The following is a 19096-nucleotide window of genomic DNA, read 5'->3' on the forward strand; positions in this document are numbered from 1 at the left end:
TCTGCACGTACCACAGCTCATCTGTTCACTGCTGAGAGGCATTGGGTTGTTTCCAAGTTGTGGCAGTTATGAATGAGGCTGTTTAAATATCTATGTACAGATTTTTGTGTGGAAGCAAGTTTTTAACTAATTTGAGTAAATACCAAGGAGCCTGAGCATTGGATTATATTGTAAGAGTATGTTTAGTTTTGTAAGAAACCAGCAAACTGTCTTCCAAAGTGGCCATGCCATCTTGTTTTCTGTTAGCAATGGGTGAAAGTTCCTGATGCTCATGCTATTGCTGCTGTTTTGCATTTGGACATTCTGATAGGTGTGGTGCATCTCATTGTGGTTTTTGGTTTGCATTTCTCTGATGATATGATGTTTTCATCTGTTCATAAACTTACTAGCCATCTGCACGTTTTGTCATTTGTCTTTTCAGATTTTTGTCCTTTTTAAAATCAGATTGTTCAATATCTCATTGTTAATTGTTAAGAGTTCTTTGTGTATTTTGGGCAACAGTTATTTATTTGAAAGGCAGAGTGGTAGAAGGAGACAGGGAGGGAGGAGGAGGGAGGGGGGAGAGAGAGTGAGAGAGACAGAGAGCTATCTCCCATCTGCTGGTTCACTCCCCAAATGCCTGCAACAGCTGGAGCTGGGCCAGACTGAAGCCAGGAGCCTGGAACTCCATCTAGGTCGTGAATGGCAGTTAGCCAGATATTTGAGGTGTCGTCTGATGCCTCTTGGATTACACATTAACAGGAAGCTAGGTTGGAAGTGGAGCTGGGATTTGATCACAGGTCCACCAGTGTGGGATGAGGGTAACCCAAGAGGTGACTCAGTCTGCTGAGCCACAGTGCACACTCCCAGACCAGCCCCTAGATGTGTCTTTTGAAATCCTTTCTGCTTGTCTGTGGCTTACCTTCTCATTCACTTGACAGTATTTTTCACAGAGCACAAGCTTTTAATTTAGTGAAGTTCAGCTAATCAGTTACTTCTTTATGGATTATGCCTTTGGTGTCTTATTTAAAGAATCACTGTTGCGTGGATGTTGTGGTGCAGTGGGTTAAGCCATTGCTCAGGACACACACATTCCACTGGAGTACCTGGTGTGAGTCCTGGAGACTGTGTGCTTTGGACCCAGCTCCCTGCTAATGTGCCTGGGAGGCAACATATGATGATCCAGGTACTTTGGTTCCTGCCACCTGTGTAGGAGACCCAGATGGAGTTCTGGGCTCTTGGCTTTGACCTGGCCCAGCCCTGTGTGTTGTAGACATTTGAGGAGTAAACCAGTGGAAGAAATCTCTCTCTTTCTCTGTTTCTCCTCTTTCTGTCACTCTGTCTTTCAAATAAATAAATCTTTAAAAAGAACTTAAAATGCTCTTTCTGTATCTGTTGAGATACAGATATCTGTTGTTCATGTGATTTTTCTTCTTTAGTCTGTTTGGTATGATGGATTATATTAATTGATTTTTAAATATTGAACAAATCTTGTATACCTGGTATAAATTAGGTCATGGTATGCAGTTCTTTTTATGTGTCATTCAGTCAATTTGATCAGCTGATACTTTGTTGAAGATTTTTCCATTTATGTTCATGGAAGATATTGGTCTAGTTTTGTTGTGCAAGGATACTGCAAAAATGTTCATGGTTAGATGAAATTAAAGATGGTTTATTTTGGGGGATGTGTTTGGTCTAGAGGTTGACCCCTGTTAGGATGGCAATGTCCCATATAGAGTGCCTCAACTTGATCCCTGGCTCCAACTATAAATTCCAGCTTCCTGCTAATGTGGTCCCCAGGAGGCACTGGTGATAGTGCAACTAGTTGGGTTCCTGCTGTGCATGTCGGAGACTTGGTTTGAGTTACTGGCCCGGCCCTGGCCATTACAGACATTTGGAAAGTGAACCAGCAGATGGAAGGTCTCTTTCATATCTGTCTGCCTGCCTCTCAAATAAAATTTAAAAATAAATAAGGGGCCAGTGTTGTGTCACAGCAAATTAAGCTGCCACCTGCAACACCAGTATCCCATATGAGCACTTGTTTGAGTTCTGGCTGTTCTACTTCTGATCCAGCTCCCTGCCAATGTGCCTGGGGAAGCAGGGGATGATGACTCAAATGCTTGGCCTCTGTACCCATGTGGGAGACTGGTTGGGATTCCAGGCTCCTGGGTTTGGCCTTGCTCAGCCCAGCTATTGTGATCATTTGGGAGTGAAAATCTCTTTCTGTATCTCTCCCTCTCTCTATAACTCTGCTTTCAAATACATAAATAAATATTAAAAACATAAAAAATAAAAGTGATTACTTACATCTCCACATTAAAGAAAAAAGGTAGTTTATTTTGGTGCAGATATTTTGAAACCCATACATAGTTGTTTCATAATATGAATCTTCATGAACTTTTTGTAGGCTCCCTGTATACATGGATTTCACAAATTTTTTGTACCAAAATAGTTCATCTTTTAATTTAATTTTCCTTGAACTTTTAGAAGTATCTTCATGATATCTTTTTCTTTTAATATTAGGATAATGCCATTCTTATTGAATGAGTCAGGAAGTATTCTTCCTGCTCTATCTTCTGGAAGAGATTTTAGAGAATAGGTTATATTTTAGAAAATGTTTAGTAAAATTCATCATTGACTACGTCAGGGCTTGGTGCTTTCTGGTTTGGAGGGTTGTTAATTATTGATTTAGTTTCTTTAACAGATACAGGACTGTTCATATTGTGTATTTCTTCTTGTGGAACATGGCAGATTCTGTCTTTCAAGGAGTTGGTCCATTTCATCTAGGCTGTCAAATTTTTAGACAGAGTGTTTTTCATAGTATCCCTCTCTTATTCTTTTACTTGCCCATGGGATCTCTGGTGATAGCCCCTCTTTCATTTCTGATATTAGTAATTTGTATTTTTTTTAAGATTTTATTTATTTATTTGAGAGGTAGAGTTACAGGCAGAGAACAGAAGATACAGAAAGAAAGATCTTCCATGCGCTGCTTCACTCCCCAGATGGCTGCAATGGCCGGAGCTGAGTCCATCCGAAGCCAGGAGCCTCCTTGGGGTCTCCCACGTGGATGCAGGGGCCCAAGCATTTGGGTCATCCTCCACTGCTTTCCCAGGCCATAGCAGAGAGCTGGATTAGAAGAGGAGCAGCTGGAACTTGAACTGGCACACATATGGGATTCTGGTGCTGCAGGTGGAGGCTTAGCCCACTAAGCCACAATGCTGGCCCTATGTCTTTCTTTTTTTTCTCAGTTAACTGCTTAGAGGTTTATAAGGTTTATTGATCTTTCCAAAGAACCAGCTTTGGTTCCATTGATTTTTCTCTGTTGATTTCTTGCTTTCAGTTTCATTGATTTCTGCTCTGATTTTTAAAATTTATTTTTATTTACTTTGTTTTTATTTTTATTTTATTTCTTTGGACAGGCAGAGTGGACAGTGAGAGAGAGAGACGGAGAGAAAGTCTTCCTTTTCTGTTGGTTCACCCTACAATGGCCACTGTGGCCGGTGCACCGTGCTGATCTGAAGCCAGGAGCCAGGTGCTTCTCCTGGTCTCCCATGCGGGTGCAGGGTCCAAGGACTTGGGCCATCCTCCACTGCACTCCTGGGCCACAGCAGAGAGCTGGCCTGAAAGAGGAGCAACCAGGACAGAATCCGGTGTCCTGACTGGGACTAGAACCTGGTGTGCCGGCGTCACAGGCGGAGAATTAGCCTAGTGAGCTGCGGCGCCAGCCATATTCACTTTGAATCTAACTTGCTCTTTGTTTTCTAGTTTCCTAAATTGGAAATGTATTGGGATTTATTTTTATACTTTCTTTTCTGTTATATACATTCAGTGCCAAAATTTTCCTCCATGTTCTGTTTTTGCTGAAATCACACAGGTGCTGTTTTGTATTTTCTTTCAGTTCTAAATATTTCTCATAAGGTTTCTTGACTTATGTTATTTGGAAATGTGTTATTTAATCTCCCAGAATTTTGGGATATTTCCAGCTATATTTCTGTTACTGAACTCTAGACACAATTTCATTGAGGTCTGATAGCAGACATCATATGATTGAGATTCTTTTAAATTTGTTAAGATTTGTTTAATGGCCTGGTTGTTGGATGAAGCAGTTAGTAAGTGTCAGTTTGGCCCAGTTGGTAGATGGCACTGTTGAGTTCAACCATGTCCTTATTGATTTTTCTGCCTGCTAAATCTGTTCCTAGGGTAGAGGTATTGAAATCTCCAGCTATTGTGTTTTTTACAGTTCCGTTAGTTTTCGCCTCAAGTTTTTTTTTTTTTTTAATGTTTATTTATTTTTATCCACTTGAAAGGCAGAATAACACACATGTACACAAACACAGAGAAATCCTCTACCCACTCAGTCCCCAAATACCCATAACATCCAGGGCTGGGTCAGGCCAAAGCCAGGAGCTCAGAACTGGACCTGGGACACTCATGTGGGTGGTAGGGACTCAAATACCTGGGCCATCATCTGCTGTTTCCCAGGTGCATTAGCAGGAAACTGGATTGGAAGTATGGACTTGCTGGGACTCAAACCAGGCAACTTGATGTGGGATATAGGTGTCCCAGGCAGCAGCCCAGCTGGCTGCGCTACAATACCCACCCTTTATTTGGTATTTTTAAACCACTGAGAAAGTGATTATTGACCCATTAATCTGTTATATTCATATTTGTTACTGTTTTCTATTTTTTTAAAAAGATTTATTTATTTATTTTAAATCAGAGTTACACAGAGAGAGGAGAGGCAGAGAGAGAGAGAGAGAGAGAGAGAGGTCTTCCATCCAATGATTCACTCCCCAGTTGGCCACAATGGCTAGAGTTGCGCCGATCCAAAGCCAGGAGCCAGGAGCTTCTTCCGGGTCTCCCATGTGGGTGCAGGGGCCCAAGGATTTGGGCCATCTTTTACTGCTTTCCCAGGCCATAGTAGAGAGCTGGACCAGAAGTGGAGCATCCGGGTCTCGAACTGGTGCCTATATGGGTTGCTGACGCTTCAGGCCAGGGCTTTAACCCGCTGTGTCATAGCACTGGCCTCTGTTTTCTATTCTTTATCCTTGTTTTTTGTTTCTATTTTAGTCTTCCACTCTTTTTTTTTTTTTTTAAAGATTTTATTTATTTATTTTGAGAGGTAGAGTTAGAGTTAGAGTGAGAGTGAGAGAGAGAGAGAGAGAAGAAAGAGAGATCTTCCATCTACTGGTTCACTCCCCAAATGACTACAATGGCCAGAGCTGGACCAGTCCAAAGCCAGGAGCCAGGAGTTTCTTCCAGGAATCCCACGCAGGTGCAGGGGCCCAAGCACTGGGCCATCTTCCACTGCTTTCCCAGGCCATAACAGAGAGCTGGATCAGAAGTGGAGCAGCTGGGACTTGAACCAGCGCCGACATGAGATGCCAGTGCCTCGGGGCTGGGGCTTTAACCCGCTGCACCACAGCGCCAGCCCTCTCAAAGATCTCAATAAAGACAGGATGCCCACTTTTACCACTCTTACTCGATATGGTACTGGAATTCTTAGCCAGAGCCATTAGGCAAGAGAAAGAAAGAAAGGGCAACCAAAATGAAAGGAGGAAATAAAATTGTCACCTTTAGCAGATGACGTGTTCCCATGTATAGAAAATCACAAGATTCCATCCAGAAACCATTAGAACTAAAAAATGACTTCAGCAGAGGTGTAGGAGACAAAGTCAGTGAGAAAAAAATCAATTTGTCTTTACACACCAATAGCAAATTATATGAGAAAGAAGTCAAGAAAGCAATCCCATTTCCAACAGCTACCAAAAAAAAAAAAAAAAAATTCCTCAAATACCTAGGACAAATTTTAAAGCACAGTAAGTGCTCACTTCAGCACTGAATATAAAAATACAAAGAAGATTAGCATGGTCCTTAAGCAAATACAATACACAAATTCTTGAAATGCTCCATAGTTTTTTTTTTTTTTTTTTTTTTTTACAGGCAGAGTGGACAGTGAGAGAGAGACAGAGAGAAAGGTCTTCCTTTTGCCATTGGTTCACCCTCCAATGGCCGCCGCGGTAGCGTGCTGCGGCCGGCGCACTGCGCTGATCTGATGGCAGGAGCCAGGTACTTATCCTGGTCGCCCATGGGGTGCAGGGCCCAAGCACTTGGGCCATCCTCCACTGCACTCCCGGGCCACAGCAGAGAGCTGGCCTGGAAGAGGGGCAACCGGGACAGGATCGGTACCCAGACCGGGACTAGAACCCGGTGTGCCGGCGCTGCAAGGTGGAGGGTTAGCCTAGTGAGCCGTGGCGCCGGCCTAATGCTCCATAGTTTTTAAACACATATTGCAGACTCTAGAGCAACCACTACAAAAAGGAAAAAAAAAATGCATAACTGAAATGCTAAGAAAGAGGAGAAGGAGTGACATTGTGATATAGTGGGTTAAGTTAGTTGCTGTTTGCATCTCATATCGGAATGCCCATTTGAGTCTGGGCTGCTCCATGTCAGATCCACCTTCCTGTTAATGTTTCTGGGAAAACAGCAAAGGATGGCCCGAGTGCTTGGGCCCTTGCCACCCACATGGGAAATCCAGATGGAATTCCAACTTCCTGACTTCCACATGGCCCAACCCTGGCCATTGCAGCCATTTGGGCAGATGGAAGAGCTCTCTCTGTCTCTCTCCCTCTATTTCTCCCTCTTCGTCTCTCTGTAATTCTGCCTTCCAAATAAATAATTTTGAAAGAAGAGAGAATGGAATCATATAAAATGCTCAATTTTAAACTATAAAAGGGAGGAAAAGAGTGGAAGACTGGGGTGGGCGCTGTGGTATAGTGGGCCGTTGGTTTGCATATGGCCTTTAGTATGTTGTGGAATGTTCCTTCTTTCCTAGTTTGTTCAGTCTTTATCATGAAAGGGTGTTGGATTTTATCGCATGCCTTTTTTTTTTTTTTTGGACAGGCAGAGTGGACAGTGAGAGAGAGAGAGAGACAGAGAGAAAGGTCTTCCTGGCCGGCGCCGCGGCTCAATAGGCTAGTCCTCCGCCTCGCGGCGCTGGCACACCAGGTTCTAGTCCCCGTCGGGGTGCCAGATTCTGTCCCAGTTGCCCGTCTTCCAGGCCAGCTCTCTGCTATGGCCCAGGAGTGCAGAGGAGGATGGCCCAAGTCCTTGGGCCCTGCACCCACATGGGAGACCAGGAGAAACACCTGGCTCCTGCCTTCGGATCAGCGCGGTGCGCTGGCCGCAGCGGTAAAAAGGAAGACCTTTTTCTCTGTCTCTCTCTCTCTCACTATCCACTCTGACTGTCAAAAAAAAAAAAAAAAAAGGTTTTCCTTTTCCATTGGTTCACCCCCCAATGGCTGTTGCGGCCGGCGTACCGCACTGATCTGAAGCCAGGAGCCAGGTGCTTCTCCTGGTCTCTCATCACATGCCTTTTCTACATCTGTGGAGATGGCTACATGGTTTTGTCCTTCACTTTTATTGATTTGCCTATGTCGAACCATTCTCGCATCCCTGGGATGATTCCCACTTGATTAAAGTGAATAATCTTTATAATGTGCTATTGGATCTGGTTTGCCAGTGTTTTGTTGAGGAGTTTTGCATCTCTGTTCATCAAGGATATTGGCCAGCTAGCTTGCTTCCTGTCTTCCTTCCCCTTGTCTTGTCTTGGTATCAGGGTAGTACTGGCCTTATAGAATGAGTTTGGGAGAATTCTCTCCTCTTCTAATTTTTGGAATAATTTAGGAAAAATTAATATTACTTCTTTAAATGTTTGATAAAATTCTGCCGTGAAGCCATCTGGCTCCTTGATGAGAGACTTCTTTTAAAAAATTATTAATTTAGTCTTATTTCTTATACTTATTGGTCTGTTTAGATATTTCATTTCTTCATGATTCAGTCTTGGTAAGTTATATGTATTCAGGAATTTGTCCATTTATTTTAAGTTATCAAATTTGTTGGTGTTTAATTGTTCTTAATAATCTCTAAAAATCCTTTGTGTCTATTGTATCAGTTGTAGTCGCTCCCTTTTCATCTCTGATTTTTTTGAATCTTCTCTATTTTTCTTTTTTTTAAAGATTTATTTATTTATTTGAAAGGCAGAGCCACAGAGAGACAGAGGCAGAGAGAGAGAGAGATGTCCTCTATCCACTTATTCGTTCCCCAGATGGCTGCAACGGCCAGAGCTGTGCTGATCTGAAGCCAGGAGCCAAGAGCTTCTTCTGGGTCTCTTACGTGGGCACAGGGGCCCAAGCACTTGGGTCATCTTCCACTGCCTTCCCAGGTCAAAGAAGAGAGCTGGATCAGAAGTGTAGCAGCCAGGACTCGAACCGGCGCCCAGATGGGATGCCGGCACTGCTGGCAGCGGCTTCACCTGCAACACTACAGCACCGGCCCCCTCTATTTTTCTTAGTCTGACTTTGGCTTGTCAACCTTGTTATGCTTTCAAAGACCCACCTCTTTATTTCATTGATTTTTGTTTTTTTTTTTAGTCTCTGTGCCATTTTTTTTTTTTTTGTGCTCTGAGTTTTATTATTTCTGTCTTCTAATTTAAACTTTTTTTTAGATTTATTTTTTATTTATTTGAAGGACAGAGGTACAGAGAGAGCAGGAGAGACAGAGAGACAGAGAGAGAGAGGGAGAGAGAGAAAGAAAGAAAGATCTTCCATCTGCTGGTTGATTCCCCTAATAAATACCTGGCTGGGGCTGTGCTAGGCTGAAGCCAGGAGCCCAGAACATCTTTTGGGTCTCCTACATGGGTCCAGGGGCCCAAGCACTTGGGCCATCTTCTGCTGCTTTCCCAGGTGCATTAGCAGGGAGCCAGATTGTAAGTAGAGCAACTGAATCTCAACTGGTGCTCATACAGGTTGCTGGTGCCACAGGTTGTGGCTTAACCTGCTATGCCACAGCGCTGGCCTCTTCTGTCTACTGATTTTGAGCTTGCTTTGTTCTTGTTTTTCCTAGTACCTTGAGATACAGTGATAGGTTGTTTCTTTGAGATATTTCTGCTTTTTTGATGTAAGCATTAATTACTATAAACTTTCCTCTTTGTACTGCTTTTGCTGTATGCCATAGGTTTTGGTATGCTGTTTCCATTTTTATCTGTTTCAAGAAAATTTAAAATTTTTTTGAAAATTTATTTATTTATTTGAAAATCAGAGTTAGAGAGAGAGGTCTTCCATCTACTGGTTCACTCCTAAGATGACTACGATGGTCAGTACTGAACCAGGCTGAAACCAGGAACCAGGAGCTTCTTCAAGGTCTCCCCCATGGGTGGCAGGGGCCCAAGTACTTGGTTGTCTTTCACTGCTTTTCCCAGGCTGTTAGCAGGGAGCTGAATCAGAAAAAGAACAGATGGGACATGAACCAGTGCCCATATGAGATACTGGCGTTGCAGGTGGTGGCTTTACCTGCTGAGCCACAATGCCAGCCCTGAAAATTTTAAATGTTACAATATATGTTTGTTATTTGAGAAGGAGAGAGACAGACAGACAGACAGACTGACTATGCTGCCATGTGCTTGTCCACTCCCAAGTGCCTGCAATAGGCGGTGCTAGGCTCCATTGAAGCTGGGAGCAAGGAACTTAATCTGGATCTCTCCCAGGGGTTGCAAGTGCACAACTACTTGAGCTGTCACCTGCTGCTTTCCAGGGTGCACATTAACTGGAAGCTGGAATCAGGAGCAGAGGTGGGACTTGAACCCAGGCACTCTGATATAGAACCAGGTTTCCCAGTCATTGGCATTAACTGCTAGGCCAAATGCCTGTCCCCACATTTTACGTTTCTTCCTTGATCCATTGGTTGTTCAAGAGTTAATTGTTTAATTGCCCTGTATTTATATCATTTCCTAAATTTTTCCTGCTGATTTTTAGTTTTATTGCATTGTGATCAGAAAAGATGCACAACGTAATTCCTTTTTTTAGAACTCGCTGAGACTAGTTTTGTGACCTAGTATGTGATGTGTCATGGAGAATGTTCCATTGTTAAGAAGAATGTGTATTCTGTAGATGTTGGCCGGAACATTCTGTAGATCTCTCTCAAGTCTGATTCATCTAGGGTACATTTTAACTGTGCCGTTTCTTTGCTGGTGTCTGGTCTGTACATCTGCCCGTTGTTGAAAGTGAGGTGTTAAAGTCCCATGTTATTGTATTAGAGTCTGTCTGCCCCTTTAGCTCTATTTGCTTTTGATGTTTGGGCACTCTGATATTGGGTGCATGTATATTTTTAATTGTTATTTCCTCTTTCTAAATTAACTTTTTATCATTATATAAAGCCTTTCCTTGTCCCTTTTTTACTGCTTTTGGCTTAAAATCTATTTTATCTGATAGAAAAATAGCTGTTCCTGTACGTTCTTCCATGACTTCCCTTTCAGTGTGTGGGTGACCTTAGATGTGAGGTGTTTCCTGTCAGCAGCATGTAGGTTGGCCTTGTTGTTAGCCCAATCAGTCCTTTTAATCAGAGACTTTAATATATTTTCAGTTAAGGTATTAATGAAAGATAAGGTTTTAGTCCTGCCAGTTGGATAATTATTTTCTAGTTTTATAATTCCTCCCTCCCTCCCTTCCTCTCTTACTCCCACCCTTCCTTGCAGCTTTCTTTTGTAGTTAAATGATTTTTTTTTTCTAGTATTGTGTTTTCATTCCTCATTATTTTTTTAAGTGGATTATAGATTTTTGCTTTGTGATTACCATGAGGGTTTCAGGAAACATCTTCTGTGAGATGATAGCAACTTAACATTGGTTATAAATATAGGGAAAGAAACAAAAAGAAAAATAAAAGATTAATAATGAATTCTACACTTGTACATTTCATATCCCCATATTTTAAGTTTTTGGTCTCTCTTTTTATATCTTTTTATAAAGATATAAAACATCTTTATATTGTTTATATTATATGTCTGTTAACATATCAATGTAGTTTCAAAAATTATTTATTCTTATATTCTTAAATACTGCATGTGAGCGGTTTATGTACCATACTTAAAATATTAGCACATTTTGAATTTGTATAATTATTCTTACTGTTGAGTTTTCTGCCTTCTGATATTTTCTTCTTTTTAGTGTCTTTCAGTTTGAAGAACTCCCTTTGTCATTTCCTATAAGACAGAGCTGATGGTGATAAATCTGGCTTTTGCATGTCAGAGAATGTCTTTATCTGTCCCTCATGTCTAAAGGATAGCTTTGCTGGGCAGTGCTCTTGGCTGGCAGTTTTTCCCTTCAGTGCCCTGGAAGTCCCACCCCACTCTGCCTGGAAGTCTGCAGTCAGGCAAACGGGGACATCTTTATGTGTTATTTATTTATTTATTTTCCTTGTCCTTCACCCTGGAAAGCTTGATTATAATGTGATTTGGGGTGGACTTGATTGATTTGAATCTGCCTGTGACCTCTGACCTTCCTATGCCTGGATAGTTGTATCTTTCTCTTGGTTTGGGAGGTTTTCTGCTGTCTCTTTAAATATGCTTTGTAATGTGGATTACAGTGATATCAGTGCTTTTAACTCTGTCTTAAAGTCTCCATAAACTTTCTCTGCTCTTTGTAATTTTTTTGCCTTTGCGTATTTTTAAGTAGCCTGTCTCTGAACTCACCATTTCTTTCTTGTTTGACCTATTCTGCGCTTTTTAAAATTACTTCCATCTTTTTTGAGTCCTTGTGTTAGAATATTAAATTGTTTCTCTGTGTTCTCTCGAGATCTCTTAAAACAGCTATTTTGAACTCTGCACCTGAGAATTTGCAGGTGTCGGTAGCTCTCTGGTTTGTTTCTGGAGGGATCGAAAGGGAGATCCTCCTGAAGCCCCTTGATTCTGGGGGGCACTTGGATCAGCTGCACCTGGGAGGATTAGGAGTTCTTTCCAGACTGCGTCCTCTGGCTTCGGTTGTGGCTGTTCTTCCTGAGATTCTGGGCAGCCCGCTTGTTTTCTCTCAGCTTCTGGATGCTTCTCTTTCAGCAATGGCTGCGTTAAGGTGCCACAGGTCTCCTCCTGTTGGTGTTACTGCCGTTTCAGCCCTGGAGGACCCCAAAGCCCCAGATGTGCAGTTGCTGTGTTGTTCAGAGTGATCTGGGGGAACCATCTAAAAATGGGCAGTGTGTCTCTGTAAGCCTCTTCCTAGGGATGGGGTCAGCCCAAAGACCTAGTCCTGTGACTACCAGGACCACATCTGGGGCCCATGGGCTACTGAGCCCAGGGCAGCAAGGGGGTTGGGGGTAGGATCAAAGCCCATGCTGGTATGGCATGGCTGTATACTGCTGAGGTGGACTCAACACCTAAGGCTGCTGTGGTGAACCACAGATGATGCTGGCTGCGATATGCATCAGATCAACGGGACTCCAGCTGGCTCTGCAGCAGGTCTAGATGCCCTGTTCATAGTTACTGGCCCTGCTATGGGAATGGTTAAGATCCACCCAGTGCTGAGTCCCAGTCATAGTTCTGTGATTCCTTTCTGCCTCTTCAAGTTAGGGCAGGGGTTATAAAGGCATCCCCTTGGCTGCCTGTGCTGGCGCTAACCAGATCTCACAGTCACCAGGCCCTGGACAGTTTTGGGGAGTACATCAGGCCCAGCGAGGCTGGCAGTAACACTTGCCAAAGTGAATCTGCCCTAACAGGTCTGTCCCATTGAATTTATTCCACCAGAGCGTGGGTCTCTCTTCAGTGCCAGGACACCTCTAGAGGCCTCCTCTGGGAGCACTGACCTGGGGTGGAGTCCTTTGGGCTTTATCAGGTGCTGCTGGAGTGGGCCTGGCTGTGAGTTCCAAGGCAGAGTCCTAAGCTCGCTTTCTTACCCTGCTCTCCTGTGGATCTTGCTCTGCTGTCTGCTGGAGGCTGGAGGCTGGAGGAGGAGTCGTGGAAACGGTGCCTTGGCTGCTTGGCTAAAGAGAGTCAGAAGTCCAAGTCTGCTCCTACTGGTCTGGGAGCAGGGGCCATGGGCCCTGTCTGGCATATTCCCGTGGTGGGCCTAGTATTGGGTTTCAAGTCTGTAGTCTGAACTTAATTCTTTCTCTGTCCTCCAACTGGGAGGTGAAGCATCTCTCTTCACACTGCCCTACTTGGAGCTGGGAGAGGGATAACACAGGCAACTCTCTCCTTCTTGCTTCCTTCAATGCACCTTATTATGATACCAAAAGCAGGCACTGTGATGTCTCACCTGGATTCCTGAGTGGTGGTGAAGGTGATTTGGTATGTGAATATCTGCTCCGATTGGTGTCGCTGTGGGGAAACAGTCCCTGGCCGTCTTACTCAGCTGCCATCTTGCTGCACCCTCAAATGAGAGGCTTTTCTTATTACAAAAATTATTTTAGAAGCTGGGGGATAAAGAGAGAGGCAGGGAGACAGAGAGAGCATCTATCCACGGATTCACTCCTCAAATACCCACAAAGGCCCTTAGCTTGGGTTGGTGCTGGGAACCAGGAGTTCAATCCATATCTCACACATGAATGGCAGGAACCACATTACTTGAGCCATCATCATTGCTTCCCAGGGTCTGCACTAGCAGGAAGAGGGAGGCAGGAGTCAAAGGTTGGATCAAACTGAGGCACCCCTGTATCAGGCAACTGCTAGGTCACACAAATGGGCACCTTGGGGGAGCAGCGTGCATTCATGGTAGCCTGAAGGATTCCCAGAAGTTCTTCCCCTTTGATAGGATGTTGCAGCATCATTGTCAGACAAGGTGAACATGAGCGCGTGCCCCTGATGCTAAGCTTCAGTCAAGTGATTCTGCACTGGGAACTGTCCCTGCAGTTCTCACCGCTGATGGCTGTGTGCCACTCCTTGCTTGGTGGTTCAGGCCCACACACTGACTCCCTAGGCCCCCAGTTTTATTGCTGTGAGTTTTAAGGATTTTTTTTTTAAATTCCCAGACACTACTTCCCCTTAAGCTTCAGAACTGCCCTTTCTTCTCTGGAGGTGAATTAACATAAACCGGCCACCCTGTTTTAGGAGGTGATGTGGTCTTGGTTTTAGACCAAGTCCATAGTGCTCTTTTCCTTTTGTTTCTTTTAAACAGACGTGATGTTTACCGGGACAGCAGATGGCCGAGTCGTCAAACTGGAGAATGGCGAAATTGAGACCATCGCCCGGTTTGGGTCGGGCCCTTGCAGTAAGTGTGTGACACAAGTCCTTCCGCAAGAGGTCAGATTGTCACGTGCAGCTGCTTCTCCCTAAAGTCAGTTTCAGAACCCCTGAGCTTCTGGCACATGGAATGCGATGTGGTTGTTACCGCACGTGGGCCCTGGACCTCATGGTGCCACCTGCCCCACGCAGTTCCTTCAGGTGTGGGTTTACCTTCGTGGTCCCCTCAGAGTGAACAGGTGCTGAGGGCATGCTGCTGTCACAGAGCTTTGTCATTCCTTGGACATTTAAATCTAATCCCTATATTAGCTTCCTAGGAGTTTCAGAAGGGTGGGTCAAAGTTCACTCAGACTTTGGAAAACTAGAGTAGAATCCCACTTTTTTTTTTTTTTTTTTTTTGACAGATAGACAGTGAGAGAGAGACAGAGAGAAAGGTCTTCCTTCCATTGGTTCACCCCCCAAATGGCCGCTACGGCTGGAGCTACGCCGATCTGAAGCCAGGAGCCAGGTGCTTCCTCCTGGTCTCCCATGCGGGTGCAGGGGCCCAAGCATTTGGGCCATCCTCCACTGCCTTCCCAGGCCATAGCAGAGAGCTGGACTGGAAGAGGAGCAACTGAGACTAGAACCCGGTGCCCATATGGGATGCCGGTGCCGCAGGTGGAGGATTAGCCAAGTGAGCCACAGTGCCGGCTGCAAAGAATCCCACTTTTTAACAGCTGGTGGGCCATAGACTTCTTATTAGTTATGATGTTTTAATAATTGGAATTTTTTTCTTAACAAATGATGCATTTTCATTGTGAAGCAGAAACAACACAGAGATACGCACCTCCCTAAAAAAAGTAAAAATCACCCTAGAGTGGTCTCAGTATTACAGTTACCACCATTTTAGTAACTTCTCAGGCATCTTTCTACTCATTGGCATCCACATCTAGTTTTATTTGATGGATTGTTTACTAATTTGGTTATTTAATCTGTTTCTGCACCATCTTGGCAATAAGCACCTGCAACGAGTACCTGTGATAAGTTCCCGCAGTGAGCACCTACTCTGAGTACCTGCAGTAGCACCCGCAGTGAGCACTGACCATGAGCACCCACCGTGAGCACCCACAGTAGTACCCACAGTGAGCACCCACAGTGAGCACCTGCAGTGAGCACCCACAGCAGCACCCACAGTGAGCACCTGCAGTGAGCACCCACAGTGAGCACCTGCAGTGAGCACCCACAGCAGCACCCACAGTGAGCACCTGCAGTGAGCACCCACAGTGAGCACCTACAGGGGCTGTCCTTACTCTAACGTCATGGTCATTTTGCTCTGTCCGGCGTGATGTATTTGTAGGAAGGAGGGATGAGGTACTTGACATGGAGGAGGGCACCAGTGGCATCTTGAGCCAGCCACCAATTCCTGTCTGTTTGTTTCCCTAGAAAGCCGAGATGATGAGCCTGCTTGTGGGAGACCTCTGGGCATCCGCGCGGGGCCCAACGGGACTCTGTTTGTGGCCGATGCTTACAAAGGACTATTTGAAGTAAACCCTTGGAAACGTACGTGACAACATCTTGTTCCCTTCTGTGATGATTTCAGACCTTTTTAACAATGTGTTTAATAGGATTTGTTAAATACAGTCTGCTGTAGACTCTGAATATCTTCTCTCTCTTTAGTTTTTTTTTTTTTTTTTTTTAAGATTTATTGATTGATTTAAAAGTCAGAGTTAGAGGGAGATATCTTCCATCCAATGGTTCGTTCACTCCCCAAATGGCTGTTGTGGCCAGGGTTGGGCCAGGCCAAAGCCAGGAGCTGGGAACTTCATCCAGGTCTCCCACGTGGATGCAGGGGCCCAAAGATTTGGATCACCTTCTACTGCTTTCCCAGGCCATTAGCAGGGAGCTGGATCGGAAGTGGAGCAGCCAGGACAGGAACCAGCGCTCATATGGGATGCTGGCACTGCAGGCAAGAGCTTTACCTGCTGTGCCACAGTGCTGGCCCTCTCAGTGTTTTCGTATTCACTGAGTTGTATTGCAAGCACTGTCCACATGTATCAGCTTGTGCTGGACACCAGCATACTCCCTACCCATGACTGCATTTGATCTGGACCCTGACTTCTCAGGAGATTCATTCTGAGGGTATTAGGCCTCTTTCATCTTTGTTTCCCTGTGTATCTCTCTACAGCTTGTCTGTCTGTCTGTCTTCTGTCTCCCTCTCAGTCTTCTCTTGGTTGCTGTCCCCTTTGTCTCTTTCTTTCTTTTTCCAGTTCCTCCTCTCTCTCCCATCTCAGGTCATGGGGTCACCTTGACCAGTGCTATAATATTAGCTGTGAGTGTCTTCCTGGTGGAAGTCCGTGCTGTGGAAGCATCTGTTGTTCTGGGCAGTGCCAAGGGGCTTGAACTTGGGCCCTGCAGCCCCAGGATTGCCCTTTGCTGACTGTGTGATGATGTGTCAGCTTTCCTCTTCTGTAGATTAACAGCTGTCCCTGCCCCGTGAGAGTGCTGTGCAGGTTTAAGTGAGATTATACACGGAAATGAATGTTTTTTTCTATGATTTTTTTTTTTTTTACACAGGCAGAGTTAGACAACGAGAGAGAGAGAGACAGAGAGAGTTATAGACAGTGAGAGAGACAGAGAGAAAGGTCTTCCTTCTGTTGGTTCACCCCCTAAATGGCTGCTACGGCCGGTGTGCTGCACCGATCCAAAGCCAGGAGCCAGGTGCTTCTCCTGGTCTCCCATGCGGATGCAGGGCCCAAGGACCTGGGCCACCTCCACTGCACTCCCAGGCCACAGCAGAGAGCTGGCTTGGAAGAGAGGCAACCAGGACAGAATCCGGCGCCCTGACCAGGACTAGAACCCGGGGTGCCGGCGCCGCAGGCGGAGGATTAGCCTAGAGAGCCGTGGCGCCGGCCTTTTTCTATGATTTTTAAAGGCACACTGCTGCTACTTTATTTGAAAGCAAATGAGTGGAACATTGTATATTTGTCTCAAGCAAACAAAGCTAAGGCCTTTACCTAACACGCTTAATAGATGTGTTAACACACTTAATAGATGTTTTAAAGTCAGTTGGCTTGAACAGAAGAAAGAATTCCTTATCCTTGCAGAAAGCAGTCTTCCTTTAATGAAGTGAGTCTAGGGGCAGGCATTGTGGTGCGGGGGTTAAGCTGCTACCTGGGACACCTGCATCCCATAGTGCCATGCCTGGGACTGAGTCCCATTGTCACTTCCAACCCAGCTTTCTGCTGCTGCCCACCCTGAGAGCTCACATACTTGGTAGGTCCTCGCCACCCATGTAGGAGTTCCTGACTCCTGGCCTTGGCCTTGGCCGGGCCTAGCCCCAGCTGTTGTGGGCATTTGGGAAGTGAACCAGCATACGGAAGCGCGCGCTCTCTCTCTCTCTCTCTCTCTCTCTTACTCTGCCTTTCAATAAATAAAAAAAATGTTTAAATAGTATAAAAGGCGGGGCCAGCGCTGTGGCGCAGCGGGTTAACGCCCTGGCCTGAAGTGCCGGCATCCCATATGGCTGCTGGTTCGAGACCTGGCTGCTCCACTTCCAGTCCAGCTCTCTGCTATAGCCTAGGACAGCAGTAGAAGATGGCCCAAGTCCTTGGGCCCCAGCACCTGCATGGGAGACCTGGAAGAAGCTCCTGGCTCCTGGCTTCGGATCCGTACAGCTCTGGCCATAGTGGTCAATTGAGGAGTGAACCAGTGGATGGAAGACATCTCTCTCTCTCTCTCTCTCTCTCTTTTCCTTTCCTCTCTGTGTAACTCTGACTTTCAAATAAATAAATTAATTAAAAAAAATAGTATAAAAGTCATCACCACACAGCAAATGCAGTGTTTTCCTTCTACCGTAAGAAGGAATACATCATCTGGCAAGAAAAAGCTCATTTTATTTTTCTTCCTTTTAAATCAATTTGGTTGATTAGTATTTTGAAATTATTGATAAGCCAGTTATTATAATAAGAGAAAATCTTTTTCTTTCTTTTTTTTTTTTTAAAGATTTATTTATTTACTTGAAAGAGTTACACAGAGAGAGGAGAGGCAGAGAGAGAGAGAAAAAGAGCAAGCTGCTATCTGCTGGTTCACTCCCCAATTGGCCACTCTAGCCAAAGCTGTGCCAATCTGAAGCCAGGAAACAGGAGCTTCTTCTGGGTCTCCCACATGGGTGCAGGGGCCCAAGGACTTGGGCCATCTTCCACTGCTTTCCTAGGCCATAGCAGAGAGCTGGATCGGAAGTGGAGCAGCCAGGACTTGTACCAGCACCCATATGGGATGCCGGCACTGCAGGTGGTGGCTTTACCCACCACGCCACAGCGCCGGCCCCTCTTTCTGTTTTCTGTCTTTAGGTGAAGTGAAGCTGCTGCTGTCCTCCGAGACACCCATTGAAGGGAAGAAGATGTCCTTTGTAAATGACCTCACCATCACGCGCGACGGCAGGAAGATCTACTTCACGGACTCCAGCAGCAAGTGGCAGAGGCGGGACTACCTGCTCCTGGTCATGGAGGGCACGGATGATGGGCGGTGAGCCTTCCTCTCGGGCCTTCCCCGGTTCTTGAGCAGCAGGGTGACGTCAGCAGAGCGTGGCACCTCCAGGAACCATGGTGGTTCCCAGCACACTGTGAGGGCACTTGGGGGCGTTGGCGGAAAAACGGAATTAAAGGTTGTTTATCTGGTGTTGTAGCACCGATTAATTCCACCACTTGCAGTGCTGGCATCCCATATGAGTATCAGTTCATGTCCTGGCTGCTCTACTTCCTCTCCAGCTCCCTGCTGATGCACTTGGGAAGGCAGCAGAAGGTGACCCAAATCCATGGGCTCCTGCCGTCCACGTGGGAGACCCAGGCTCCTGGCTTTGCCTGGCCCAGCTTTAGCTGTTGTAGCCACTGGGGACTGAAACAGTGATTGGAAGCTCTCTGTCTCTTTCACTCTGCCTTTCATGTAAACATTTTTTTTTTTTTAAAGATGCTTATTTTCCATGTCAGAATATTTTCTGTCAAATTTTTTTCTACCAAACTTTTTTTTCTTTTTTAGGTAACATATTTTTAACATAGTCAAAGTCATGGTGCTCCACTAAATGAAGAGTTCAAGAAGTACAAAGTAAAAGGACCCTAGTTCAGCAGGAATATGAGAAAG

At 45.1% G+C, this 19096-nt stretch overlaps 1 protein-coding gene and 1 pseudogene across 1 annotated transcript in view; both read left to right on the forward strand.

Moving 5' to 3' along the window:
• APMAP (adipocyte plasma membrane associated protein) overlaps positions 1 to 19096 on the forward strand; it is a 41278-nt gene that overhangs the window by 14524 nt on the left and 7658 nt on the right. The window contains exons 4-6 of the mRNA XM_062203781.1: positions 13917 to 14009; positions 15404 to 15520; positions 18310 to 18484. Of these exons, the coding sequence (XP_062059765.1) occupies positions 13917 to 14009; positions 15404 to 15520; positions 18310 to 18484 (385 nt within the window). The remainder of the gene's footprint in view (positions 1 to 13916; positions 14010 to 15403; positions 15521 to 18309; positions 18485 to 19096) is intronic.
• On the forward strand, positions 5803 to 5898 carry LOC133769245 (U6 spliceosomal RNA; annotated as a pseudogene).

The sequence above is a fragment of the Lepus europaeus genome, chromosome 10, assembly GCF_033115175.1.
Source record: "Lepus europaeus isolate LE1 chromosome 10, mLepTim1.pri, whole genome shotgun sequence".
NCBI classification, from domain to species: domain Eukaryota; kingdom Metazoa; phylum Chordata; class Mammalia; order Lagomorpha; family Leporidae; genus Lepus; species Lepus europaeus.